This window comes from Drosophila sulfurigaster, chromosome X (assembly GCF_023558435.1).
Source record: "Drosophila sulfurigaster albostrigata strain 15112-1811.04 chromosome X, ASM2355843v2, whole genome shotgun sequence".
NCBI lineage: Eukaryota > Metazoa > Arthropoda > Insecta > Diptera > Drosophilidae > Drosophila > Drosophila sulfurigaster.
The window spans coordinates 18,165,003-18,178,023 of record NC_084885.1 but is presented as its reverse complement, the minus strand read 5'-3'; the positions used below and the strand labels follow the sequence as shown (position 1 = coordinate 18,178,023).

Genomic DNA, 13,021 nt, shown 5'->3' with positions numbered 1-13,021 from the left:
GCAGCAGAAGCAAAAGCAAAAACAAACGCTGCGTCGCTGTTGCTGTCGTCGTCGTCGTCGTTTGCTGTCGCTGTCGCTGCCGCTGTCGACGTTGGCGTCTGCGTCTGGGACTGCCTCACACACGCAGCGCGCGATTTTCGTATAAATATAAATTTATGCGCCCAACTGAAACCATGAATCAGTCTGTTTTAGACGCACGCCAATTAAAATCGTCGGCTCGCGAATCCAAACGAAAAACGAACCAACGAACCAAATCAAACCAAAAGCAAACCAAAACCAAACAAATGAACAACAAATGAAACTCAGCACATAAGCTGCAAAGAATAGTATTTTCGTAATTCGAGAATCAGTATTATAACTTTAGTATTTACATTAACATTTATCCAGTGTGAAGTGATTCAACTCAAAACACAACTACAAAAATGTGCCAAAAAAGTAAGTATGAGTGTCTCGGTACAAAGTTCGTAAGATTCCCCAAAAAAATCGAAAATCGAAAATCGAAGATAGAAAGAAATACAGAATCGAGCCTATCAAGTGACAAATGTATACTATTTATGATCTCTTTTCGACGACGGTGATTAAACGCAATCATTTTTAGAGCGATGTTCTCAGCGCACACAACAAAACAAAATCAGTCTCGCCTCTGGAGATAGTGTCATACTTCTCAATACGTCAGTAGGTTCGCTTCGAGTGATAGATTCAATTGTTTATCAATATTTACATAGCCTAGTAGCTCTGGCTACCTGGGGAGTTCCCACCTAAAATAGATACTAGCACAAATTAAAAATACATTTGTTTCAACCCGATCGCAGTTAATGCCCGCCAAAGTCATTTTTTTATCAAACGTATTTATGTTTAAAAATAGATATGCAGATAACTGAATAAACGCAACCAGCTAAATTAATAATAATACTAATTGAGCAAAGATTCTATATCAACTACCAATCAATTGGGCAGATCACATGAGTTACGATTTGATCGCTGCGATCGTTGCGATAACTGCGATGATAAGAAAACTTAATCACCAAAAGCAAAAGTAATTAATTGGGCATCAAAGATACATTTTACGATGGAACTTTCTGGTTGGTCAGTTTGCTATTTTTTATAACAACCTACCTACTATCCACCTACCTGTTGTATTTTGTGCAAGACACATTTCTTTTCGCTGATCAGCAGCACGTGCGCTATCAGCAAGGCAACGCAAGGTAAAGCAACGGCAAAGCAAAGGCAAAAGCAAAACCGAAAGAGCAAAAGCAAAAGCAAAGGCAAAGGCAAAGGCAATCGGCTCTCGGCACTCGTTATCGGATGTCGCTGACCTACGACAACAACGAACGTTTGCGCTGCTGCTGCTGTCGCAGTCGCCGTCGCAGTTGCCGTCGCAGTCGCGTTTTCAATGAATTTAGATATTTTGTTGTATGAATTATTCATACGACGCGTTGCCCGCGGCCAATATGTGCATGTGTGGGGCCAACACTGACGTCACAGTTGCGCGTGCGCGCGTCTCAACTTGTCTGTCTGGTCAGCGTCTAGCGTGAAGTCGATGCTGCTTCATCTCTCTCTCTCTCTCTCTCTCTCACTCTATCTCTCACGGTCTGCGTGTCTCTCTCTCATGCCCTCGAACTGGCTTGAAAAACCCAAAAACCAAAAAAAAAAAAGAGCAATATATACAATAATGAAAAGGCAATACTTGGCGTATGAGTAATACACAAATTTCTTGTGAAATTCAAAGCTAAGCACGAAAAATTGTTGCGGCTCGTTGCTGCTGCTGCTGCTGCTGTTGCTGTTGCTGCTGCTGATGATGATGACAAAGCCAAACAAGTCGTTAAATAATTTCGAAAATTGTGCTCAATTGTTTTGGTCGATCAAAGTGCTCAACGATGCGACCTTTCGCTCTCACTCACTCACTCACTCACTCTCCCACTCTCTCTCGCTCTCGCTCTCGCTCTCGCTCTCGCTCTCTGGTCGGGGAGGCTGCTTATCAGCCTCGCACGATTTTCACTCAATCGCAGAGCGTTCATAACTGTGTGACTGTGAGTTTGTGTGTGTGTGTGTGTGTGAGTGTGAGTGCGAATCCGAATACATTTACCTCGCCGAATGCGAGTGCGCGACTGGCCAGTTGTTAAGCAGACGTCGTGTAGCGCGCACGCATTACAAAAATACATTCCTAGAGAGGAAGATACACAGAGAGTTGACAAATTGTTCACTTACTTACTTCAGTACTAACGTATTAGTCTCGTCTTCGTCTTCGTCTTCGTCTTAGTTCGAGTGACGCGAGTGTTTTTCAATTGATTGCTGCAGCTTCCATTCTCATGTCCAACGGTAAAGCGAGAGGCTGAAACTGAATTTCGAATTGTGGATAGCAAACTAATTTATGTGTGTTTTTTTTCTTTGTCTCCGTTTCGTTTTGCAGCAAAGCATTGCCAAAGCAACACAGCACAACACAGCCACAGCAGCCGCCCAATCAGCAACAGATCCGGCAGCAGAAGTTCAAACAACAGCAGCAGCAGCAGCAACAACAACAGTGGCAACAGCATTTATCTATACACGCTTCTAATGGCGCTCGCAGCGCTTCTATTGCCACTGACACAAGCACGTCATCTGCCCAATCAGCTGGCATACAACAACAATTACAATGAGCACAACAACAACAACCACAACAACAATGAGGACAGTTCATTGCCTGCTTGGCACGTGAATCCCTTTTATGGCCTCGACATAAGCAACAGCGACGACAGCAGCAGTGGAAGCGATAGTAGCGACAGCAGCGATAGAAGCGATAGCTACGATAGCAGATTTATCGATAGCAGTTTCGAGGAGTTGCGTGAATTGCGACGGCTGGAACGTATGCGACATCGACGCAGCCAAAAGTTGACGTTCTTTGTCCGCGCCCAGCATGAGGCCCAGCAACGTGAGCTGCCCACCGAGTGGGAGAATCCTTGCAGTGGCACCTTTGAACCCGCCGATAGTCAAACGGCCGAAATCGATAGCTCGAATCGCGGACGCACAATCAAGCGAAAGGTAAATACAGAGAGAGAGAGTAAAAGAGAGAAAGCAATAATCTATAACTAATGCCATCTCTTTCGATTTGCAGTATTTGGTTGCGCTGAGGAACAAGACAATGTGGGAATACGACGAGATCCACAGAACTGCCAACTTAGACTACGGCAGCAGCGAGCACTGGCAGCACGAATACAAATTCCTGCCAAACATGACGCGTCCCACAAATGCGGTAAGTTGATCGATCGATGTTCGATCGAACCACATCGAAGCCAAAGCAAAAGCAATGCGAAGCGGACCGGCTCCGCCCTGGGCGGCTTAGACTCGTTTTTTGTGTGGTGCTGCGCTGCTGAGCGCATCGTCACCACACAACTTGTCTGTCATCGCTGCATTTGCATGCCCTTTTAAAGGCAATTAACTGACCGCTTCTTCTTCTTCGTCTCTTGCAGGTTAAGTTGAAGACTTGGTATCGTCACATGCAGACATTCGTTGGCAGCTTTGCGCATTTGGGCAAAGCTCATTACCGCTACCGCAAACAGAATCAATTGAGTCTGGACAACAGCACCTACGAGTTGCACGCTCTCCTCCAAAGTGCACGAAGTGTTCTCTGTGAGATTGAGAACACGATCAATTCATCGTATCCAAACAGTCATGGCGCCAAACTCACGCACATCAGTCGCCAAGCGATGGAGGAGCGTCTCAAGTTTCATACCCCCGCCGATGGCAGCGAGGAGGCCGATCTCAATGATCTGAAGTTTAGCAAGCTGTTGTACTTCCAGTATCTGGACAACATGTGGAAGACGCTGCACAAATCGCTGCGCAAACAGCATCGCAACAGCATGGAACAGCAGCGCAGGCAACAGAAGACGCAGGCAACGGGACGGGGCAACAATATTAACTCGTTGTCCGGATCGAATTCGTTGCAGGCGTTCAGCCTGGAGAGCTCCGAGAGTGGCTCGATGGGTGCGACACGTCGACGAAGTCCTTGCCGCAATTCAGCCGAATGCTAAAGCGCTCAACATGCAAAGCTAAGCAAAAAACAAAATACGCTCCCAGTATTAAAGCGCCGCAGCTCGCAGCGTGGATAAAAAATCTTAAGTGAACACGAAGAATTTGTCGAATGCCATTTTAGAATTGTACGTCCCAGCCCCTTACCCTTACACTTACCCTTCCCCTTCTTCCCCAACAAAATGTCCAAAGCTCTTGTCATATATCTTATATAATTTATTTATTTATTTCAACTATTTATTATTGCCCTAGTGAGCTAGTATTATATATTTTGTATTATTATCGAGATCGCCACACGCACACACACACACACCCACAACAAGAACATTCCCACAAAAATTCGTAGCCAATGCATACCATTTACATAATATTTATTTATTTATTTATTGCAAACATTTTCCACAACAAAACACACACACACACACACAAAAACATACACAAGAAAAAATGCTTAAATACACTGTGATTTATTTTAAGTAATTTTTTTTTGAATAGCTCTTAGTATGAATGCAAATTTTTTGTAATATTTATACAACTCTGTTGAAAACAAAACAAACGTAAAGTACACAACAAACTTAAACACAAATATTGAATTTTTACAAAAATGAATTTTCTTTTACAACTATTTATGTGTACATATGTAAAAGTCCTGCTTAATATTTATATCTGTAGTTAAGTATTTATAACAAAATCAATTACAAATTATTTAATACAAATAAAAACAAATTACAAAGACAATTTTACTTCGAATTTTATTGCACAACAAAATAAATTTACTCTTATTGCAGCTGCAAATGGAATCTTGATCGTTAGAAAAGGTTTTGACTTCTTGAAGCAACAACTTATGCCACATGGAAATGTGGCAGTGGAAACTCAAATTCGAATATTGTTTGTCTTTTTTATCAATTAACTTATTTTTTCTACATTTGTTGCTTTGTTCTTCCACAAAATGGAATAGAAGTCGAAACTCAAATTTAAATATTAATTGTATTTTTCTCAGTTCATTTATTTCTTCTCAATTTGCTGCCTTGTTTGATTGTTCAATGACATTGATTATATGTATGTATATAAAAGCCAAACATGTTCAGTACATCTTTGTTCAAATCTACTTCAAACTTTTCCATTCAGGATATTCAAGCTATAATGAATAAAAGACCATTGCATTGGGTAAAAAACCAATATGAATTTTATTGAGTAATCAAATTCATACTCTGACAAATCATTTTGTATTCCACAGTTTTATCGCAGACTATCACAAAATGTGAACTTAAGTATTCTTTATTAAATCAACTTCTACAAATTTCTTAAATAAAATAATACACATATGTTTCAATATTATCTAAATTCGTTGATATTTCAATGGAATGCACAAAGCCATACAATTGAACATGTTTTAAATTAGCATATTCGAAAGAATTCTCGATTAAATCAACTAATCGATTTGCAGTTCGAAAAAATTAAAAAATATCAAAAATGAAAGATAAAAGAAAAACTGTCATCTAAGAAAATATATATAAATTGACTAGTTTGTGAAAGAGAAAAAGAAATAATATGAAAATGAAATAATTAAGCACATAAATCACAAATATGATATAAATTATTAATAATGTATTTGTTGCCAGGCTAATGAAAATGAGTTATGAGCATAGTTTGTAATTAAACAGTGTGCAGGGATTAATAAATTTATGATATGCAGACATTTTCACGCTAATTGCGGATGAGTCAACGACAGAGCATAAAAGATCTTCGAGTGGCTTTCATCAATAATATAACACAATATTACTAATAACCTGATCCGAAGTATTGCTGTAAGTTGAGGTAAATAGAAACAAGTTCAAATAAAACAAAATAGATAATTTCTTATAACATTTTTAGTTATTCCTTTTAGATACTTATTAAAGTTTTTATTCATACATATGTTTATTAAAATAATATAATAACAACATAATGCTTAATTTTATTTTGTCTCGGTAAGTTTTATACACAATAATATTTCGATATATTTTATTCGAGAAATTTGACTTAAATGAATAATAATAGTTAAACAATTTAAATTATATATTTTCACTTGAACCGTGTTACGACATTTCATTGTGACTATAATTATTTACATGATTTTTAATCAAACATATCTACGCCCAGTAAATCAATTGCAGATAGAAACAAATGCAGTCAGAATGATTTTCCCGAGACCTGCTTTCGTTCACGTTATTTTCGTTATTAAGTGCCCGAATTTCAAATACAAATATCTCGCAGAACTGAGGCGAAAAATAGGCAACGAAAGAAAATAAAGTCAAGCTGCAGTTGGCCTAGTTCACATTTACTATCTAAGTCAATTGATTTAAGTGTTTATTAATTTGCAATTGGCAGATTTGGTTGATGGAATTCACAACTGCATCTTATCAATTGTGTTGTATATGGTACCATATATTGCGATCTTCCGGCTAAGCCCACTTTAAAGGCGGTTCCGGCCCCAATTAAGTGTGAACGATAAGTGAAGAATCTGCTATCACTTGAAGCAATAAAACGAACTCAATTGCCACTTGGGGAAAAGATCGGTTATCGGTTGACCTGATGCAATATAATTCACATTTCCGTTTCCACTCCATGTACACAATTGGTATGAATTGCCATGTGAGGCCAATAACCAACTGGCAATAACTATGCGCCGCTGCGAAGGTGGGTGGCCATTAGCCAAGGAAGTGGCGCGTCCGGAATGCGTCTTAATCTCGTCATCTTATCGACGCGTCGAGCGCACTTCACTCGCAACAACGATCGTACATATTTAATGTCGCGCTATACTCGAGAATGCGTCACATGTTTGCCAGCAAGTCTATTGCCAGCATTTCGATTTTCATTAGTTCCTCTAACTAAAAATTATATTGTGATATTAAGTTTTTTTTTAATGTAAGTCTATGGCCAATTTTTATGTCTGGCTTTATTTTGTTGATCATATAACTATGATTTCTTGTACTAAATATTCTAAAAACTAATTTTGTATATTTAAGTTAGTTACTTTCTAATTTAATAAAATTAAATTTGTTATATTGAGCCATTTTTCTCAAGTAAAATTTCTTTAGCGGAAGAATATTTCTAATTTCGCAGCTGTATGTAAAAATTAATGAATAATAACACAATAAAGAAGAAAAGTTGAATATTAAAGCTTATTTTTTTTCATATTAATTTGAATGTATTTCTATCCAGCAATGGTAAATTTAATCTCTTTTCAATTTTAGAGTTTAAAAATTATTTTAATATTTTCTCCAGCGTAAAAACACCTTCACTAAATATCCATACGTCACGTTGGTCCGCAAGAAAAATGTAACTATGCTGACAAAATAATTGTAGCATACTTTTAGTATTGCTGTTAAAATCGGGAAATTGCCTTATGAAAAAATAGGGATTAATTTAAGGAAATTATTATTGTAGTAAATTGTAAAGGGCACAAATTTAGAAAACGGGAGCGCACTTAACGACGTTTTGTTGTTTTCATAGTATAAACTTCATTGCTTTTGGTCCCAATAGCTTTTTCAGAACGAAAATAAGAAATAAGAAATAATACATGAAATAAGACTTTCGTCGCTGAAAAACAAATATGAAGAAGAATGCTTTATGCTTCGCGTTGTTTTCGATGTTCGAAATTCGGATATTGTGCAACGCTTTGAGGTTGTAAACTTTGCTACGGGGTAACAAATAATGTCTTTTGCAGTGAAACCACTATTTCCATTGATAGGCACTTTTATACAATTAACCACACATCAACTCAAAAAAATATCATATTCTATAACTACTGTGTATGTAAATATTTCCGTTGAAAGAATTTATTTCTTGTATTTCTACAGATGTGTGCAATTTTGTTCACAGTTTGAGGTTGTTTTTAAACCGCAAAGTTTTACGCATTGTCTGTGCTAACGTTGTTGACTTAGGTAAGCTTTGGTACTCGTGGACTCAAACCACTGTTAGCAGACTCGCCACTGTTAATGGTATAACATTTCCCTTTCTGTGGTACATATCTTGTACAAAAAAGTACCTTATGAATTTATGTACCTACTTATTTATGGACTTACATATATGTACATACATATGTATATAAATCATTTCCAAAGAAAAAAATTTCAAAAATGGTACAGTCTTAAATGAAACGTTATTTTAAGTTATTTAAAACATAGCGTACATAAAAAAAATATAATTTTTCATTAGTCACATTTTTTGTAGCTGTTGTGAAGATTCCTTTAGCGAACACCACTTCGCGTATACTTTATCAATGGTAGAGTTTTCAGAGCATATTCACATTTTTTAAACGGACAAGCATTACTTGACGATGATACTTCGGTCAAAAGAGGTTTTCCTGTAGACACTTTTACATGTACTTCATCTGCATTAAATTTGTTGATAAAAATTCCTTTCCTATGGCAGGGAATATCAGAATATTATCTATAGTTTTCTAGAAAGTAACGACAATAAAGTTTAGAAAAATCGCTTTTCATTCAGAGATAATGCTATAGCTGATATAATTATCAACCAAGTAATAAATTAAAGTCAGTCAAAAGTGTAGTTAAGTCAAGAAAGAAAACATTTAACAGATTTACATCCAAGCAATTTATTAAAATTAGTTAATTTTTGACAAATTTCACATTTTGAAGAAAGAAAATATTTTCGGTCCTCAGTAAATTGTAAAATTTAAAGTCAGAGGCGGGCATAAAGTGTGCGCATTTATTGAACACGTTTACGCATTACGCTCAATTAAGAACGCTGTGCAAATATTGTGACAGCATTCATTGAAGTGGCCACTTGACAAAAGTACTCTAAAGAATCGAAAGGTAGCCAAGTTTGCAATGTTATTTGTTAAGGCTGCATAAACAGGAACGTGTATAATCAAAACTGGAAGGTACGAGGGCTGCTATTTAAGTTTCTGGCCTAGGTGACTTCTAGCCATATTATGACCAATTGGCTATTTCCCAATGAAAGTTTGGACTTTTATCGATAAAAGCTCCATACAACTTTTTCATGTGCGATCACGTTTGATATCGATAAACGATTAATCAAAAACTTACCTCGGCAGAAAAATCGAATTAACTCGTGAACACTTTCGAGCAATAATTTTTCACAACTTTCGACTTGGATTATTACGACAAGAGTGCACCGATGAACTTAAATCTTTGTAAGGCGATGATGTGCCATCCTATAGCCCTGTGAAAAACTGATTTAATGGATTCTATCGTGGCCGATGCTCGCTGGAAGACGAAGGTTGTGAAGGTCGTCCAAAAACAGACGTTGTGCCAGAAAACATTGATGCCGTGCGTGAACTGATAATGCTAGATCGTCATGTGACATATCGTGAGATAGAGGCATCCTTTGACATTTCTTCCACCAGAATACATTCGATATTGCATAAACACCAGGTCGTAAAAAAGGATTGTTCTCGTTGGATCCCGCACTCTTTGACAATTGCTCAAAAAAAGGCTTGTGTGAATTGGTTCAAAGAAATTTTGAAAAAATACATTCCGTGTGCTTCAAAAGACATTTATAAGATCGTCACAAGTGACGATTCATAAATATATGGTTATGAGCCCAAAACAAAACAGCAATCGACGGTGTGGGTCTTTGAAGACGAGCCAAATCCAACGAATCTTGTTCGTGGAGGAAGCACTATTCAACAAATGGTCGCCTGTTTCTTCGGTAAAACTGGTCATGTGGCGACAGTTTCGCTTGAGCAATGTAGGACGGTCAATTCTGAGTGGTACACCACAATTTGTTTGCCTGAAGTCCTTGTAGAATTTCGAAAAACGAACAAGAAAAGATGGATCATTCTGCACCATGACAACACGAACTCTCACACACCAGCTCAAACCCGCGCCTTTTTTTCCGGTCAAAACGTGGAATTTATAGGTCATCCGCCGTACAGCCCTAACTTGGCACCCAATGACTTCTTTTTATACCCGTACATCAAGGAAAAAAGGCGTGGTCACGAATTTTCGATGTCAGAAAGTGCTGTTAAAGTGTTCAAAAACCATGTTTTGGAGGTGCCTCAATCAGAGTGGAAAAAGTGCTTCGACAATTGGGTTGAGCGCATTCAAAAGTATATAAATCTTGCTGGAGAATACTGTGACAAACAATAAATCCATTTTTTTTGATAAATATTCGCATTTTCATTATTAGGCCAGAAACTTAAATAGCAGCCCTCGTATTAAGCACGCTAAGACACATCTCATAAATCAATAACTAGTTGGATATTTTTTTGTTGAAAGAATTTCAAATGAATTGTGATACTTACTCAAGATGCTGGATTTGTGAGCAATCTTATCTTCGTATCAAAAGTAAAATTGTGTGCTTTACTCTCGTCGAACGTCGCTCGTCGCTCGATGCTCGACTATTGACAATTGCATTTATCTCTTTCTATTTTTTTTCAATTGCGCATTTTGTGTCAAATGCAACTTGGCGATTCTTGGACAATGCTCTGCTGCTTGATTAGTAATCTTAACACGTTTTCGCACACTCTTAGCAAATAAACAAAAAGAAAAGTTTCTGTTTGACCACATCTTGCTGTGAGCACTTTGTGCGGTGATAACTTGATCGATAATTATATTTGGATTCTATTGCGTATTAAATGGAGAAATATCTCAATCAAAACGTGAAGTTTGTAGTTTTTTTTTGGTTTGAGAGCCAAGCACAGTTGATTGTCAGACTGGAAAAAAATAGCTTATCGAATGTTTCCGTCTTCTTAATGCATAAATAATAAAATCATTTTGAAGTTAGAGTCGCGATTATCTTACAGTCGAACACACTAGACTGTAGCTTTCTTAGGTTTTCACACACACTCTCACACACACACATTGGCGAGCACATGTCGATACATGTTTGTCACCTCTGACTTCAAGTAAAATCTCATGTAAAATCCTTTATCGCCTTTATTTATTTTTTCCAATCATCTTCATTATTGTATTTGTCGTCTACTTTTTACCACCTTAATCAGGCACTTACAAGTTGAAATATAAAAGAAGTAGAGAAAAGGACAATTTTTGTCATGCATACATAACTTTATAGTGATGGAAGATGTTATGAATGATGTTATGCTCAACATTTATTTTTTCTATAATATATAAATAAACAAACATTTAAATAACAAGTTGTTTATATTTTAAATTATTTTGTATTAAATAAAGTTAAAGCATTCAATTAGCTATTGAATGTGAATGGACTTGATAATCTATTAATAATCATTTGTTGTGCCAACAGTGCAATATTTTTATATTTTCGATAAAATGCGAAATTTTCAGCAAACTTGTATATTTTGTAGCTGTCGTGGTGAATGGAACAATCAATGCAAAGTATGAAACACTCGATTATAGATGTTTTATTTTACTATTATCTTATTTATTATATTATATTATAACAATTCGTACATTACTTATTTTTAAAAAGAAATGCTAAGTTTGATGACATTTCTTAGGCAAGCTACATAAGTATTTAAATATTAAAGCATTTAAATGGCTTAAATTTAAACACACATAAATGCACTTTTAATAAAGTTGTTGTCCAAGCAATGAAACCAAAGTCATGATGAGCAATACAATTACTTTACTGGAAACAAAATTTATTTGCAAAATGATTTCGATTTAATCAAAATTTATAAAACTGAACATGGAAAATGAATTCCAAACAAAATGAAGCGATAAAAATGACACAAATTTAATTTCTGCGTTTATTACAAGAATTGAGATTTCAACAAATTCTATGAAATTAATTAAAGACTCAATACATTGAGCTTAGCACATTTTTGAATTAGAAATATCTCTTCTCTGCAATTGTTATGAAGTAATATGAAGTAGTCCAGCAACGCATGTAATCTCATTTTATTAACAGTCTTTTCTTACATATGTATGCAAGTGATATAGAGAGGACAACACGATGGGAAAGACAAAGATGTTAACAGCTGCAATGGATTTATAATTTGCCAAGACTCAACAGTATTTCCCCCTCGCTTGCTCACAAATTATTTACGCGTAAATAAAAATATCATCTGTCTGTCTGCTTGGTTCGCTGGCTTCTCCGATTTGTGCTCTAACAAATCCCAAGAGCAGCGAGTAAATGCTTCTTCACTGCAGTACAACCCAAAAGGAAAAAAAAAATGATAATAGAAAGTAAAGGTAATATAAAACGCTGGTTGAATGTTTCGCAACAACATTTTTGCTATCACAGAATGCACATTTTATGCGTTGGCTTCATTGGTGCGCCTCCTTCTTCATTGAGGTAATTTATGCTTTCACTGCGGTTCTTGTTTCTCCTCCTCACTACCTTTCTCTCTCTCTCTTTCTTTCTCTCCATCTCCCTCTCTCTCTTAGCAAGATGACTTCCTTACTAATTGCTATGAAAGAAGCTGTGTAATGAATTGAAAAACAGCATTACGAATAGTGTAAATAAACACCGCGATGCTGCTGCTGCTATTTCTGCGAAATATTAATTAAAAAAATGTTATCCATTTCAACACACACTAAAATATCGTATTAGAATAAACCAATTTCATTATGATTTGAGTATTGAATAATTTTGCAATATTGCAATTAACGAAGAGAAAAAACTGTTAAGATAGTTGCACTGCATTTAACATATGTTTGCCACAAAAAAGAATCTCTTGCAGCCAGCATGATTTTGAGAATTCAAAAATACTTTTACATTTTAAATAAAGACTAACATCGTTACAGAATTCCATTTCCATTTCTTAATGTCACCCACAATAAGAAACAACTTTATCGAAAGATCGATTCAATTATTTAGTGATCATTATAATTATAATTAATTATGATAATTATTTAAGGTGTTTCTATCTTTCTCTAGCTAGATCGCTTGTATACATATTTTTTTTTTTATATTGTAATAGCGACCCGAGACCGCTTTGGTCAAAAAATGTAAAAGATAACCATTCTTTTGCTATGTTCTGTATTTCAAAAATTCATTTTACTGCATTATAAGATACAATATTTTTTGAGAGCAGGTTAAATAGAGTTGCTCATGCGAA

At 36.2% G+C, this 13,021-nt stretch overlaps 1 protein-coding gene across 2 annotated transcripts; it reads left to right on the top strand.

Annotated features, from left to right (window-relative positions):
• The first annotated feature begins 204 nt into the window (after nucleotides 1–204).
• On the top strand, nucleotides 205–4,669 carry LOC133849160 (uncharacterized). 2 transcript variants are annotated; one of them, XM_062285065.1, is made up of 4 exons: nucleotides 205–435; nucleotides 2,411–3,018; nucleotides 3,092–3,229; nucleotides 3,447–4,669. In XM_062285065.1, the coding sequence occupies exons 1-4, from the start codon at nucleotides 423–425 to the stop codon at nucleotides 4,005–4,007; spliced, it is 1,320 nt and encodes a 439-aa protein (XP_062141049.1). In that variant the 5' UTR covers nucleotides 205–422; the 3' UTR covers nucleotides 4,008–4,669. The 2 variants fall into 2 exon arrangements, with proteins under 2 accessions (XP_062141049.1, XP_062141050.1); XM_062285066.1 differs by lacking the exon at nucleotides 205–435 and adding an exon at nucleotides 2,124–2,319 and having other exon boundaries at nucleotides 3,447–4,668.
• Nucleotides 4,670–13,021: the final 8,352 nt, after the last annotated feature.

Bases quoted from the DNA above. Each gene is read 5' to 3' on its own strand.
- LOC133849160 (XM_062285065.1), top strand. The intron at 3,019-3,091 runs GTAAATACAGAG...TTCGATTTGCAG, and splicing joins GACGCACAATCAAGCGAAAG to TATTTGGTTGCGCTGAGGAA. The intron at 3,230-3,446 runs GTAAGTTGATCG...CGTCTCTTGCAG, and splicing joins TGACGCGTCCCACAAATGCG to GTTAAGTTGAAGACTTGGTA.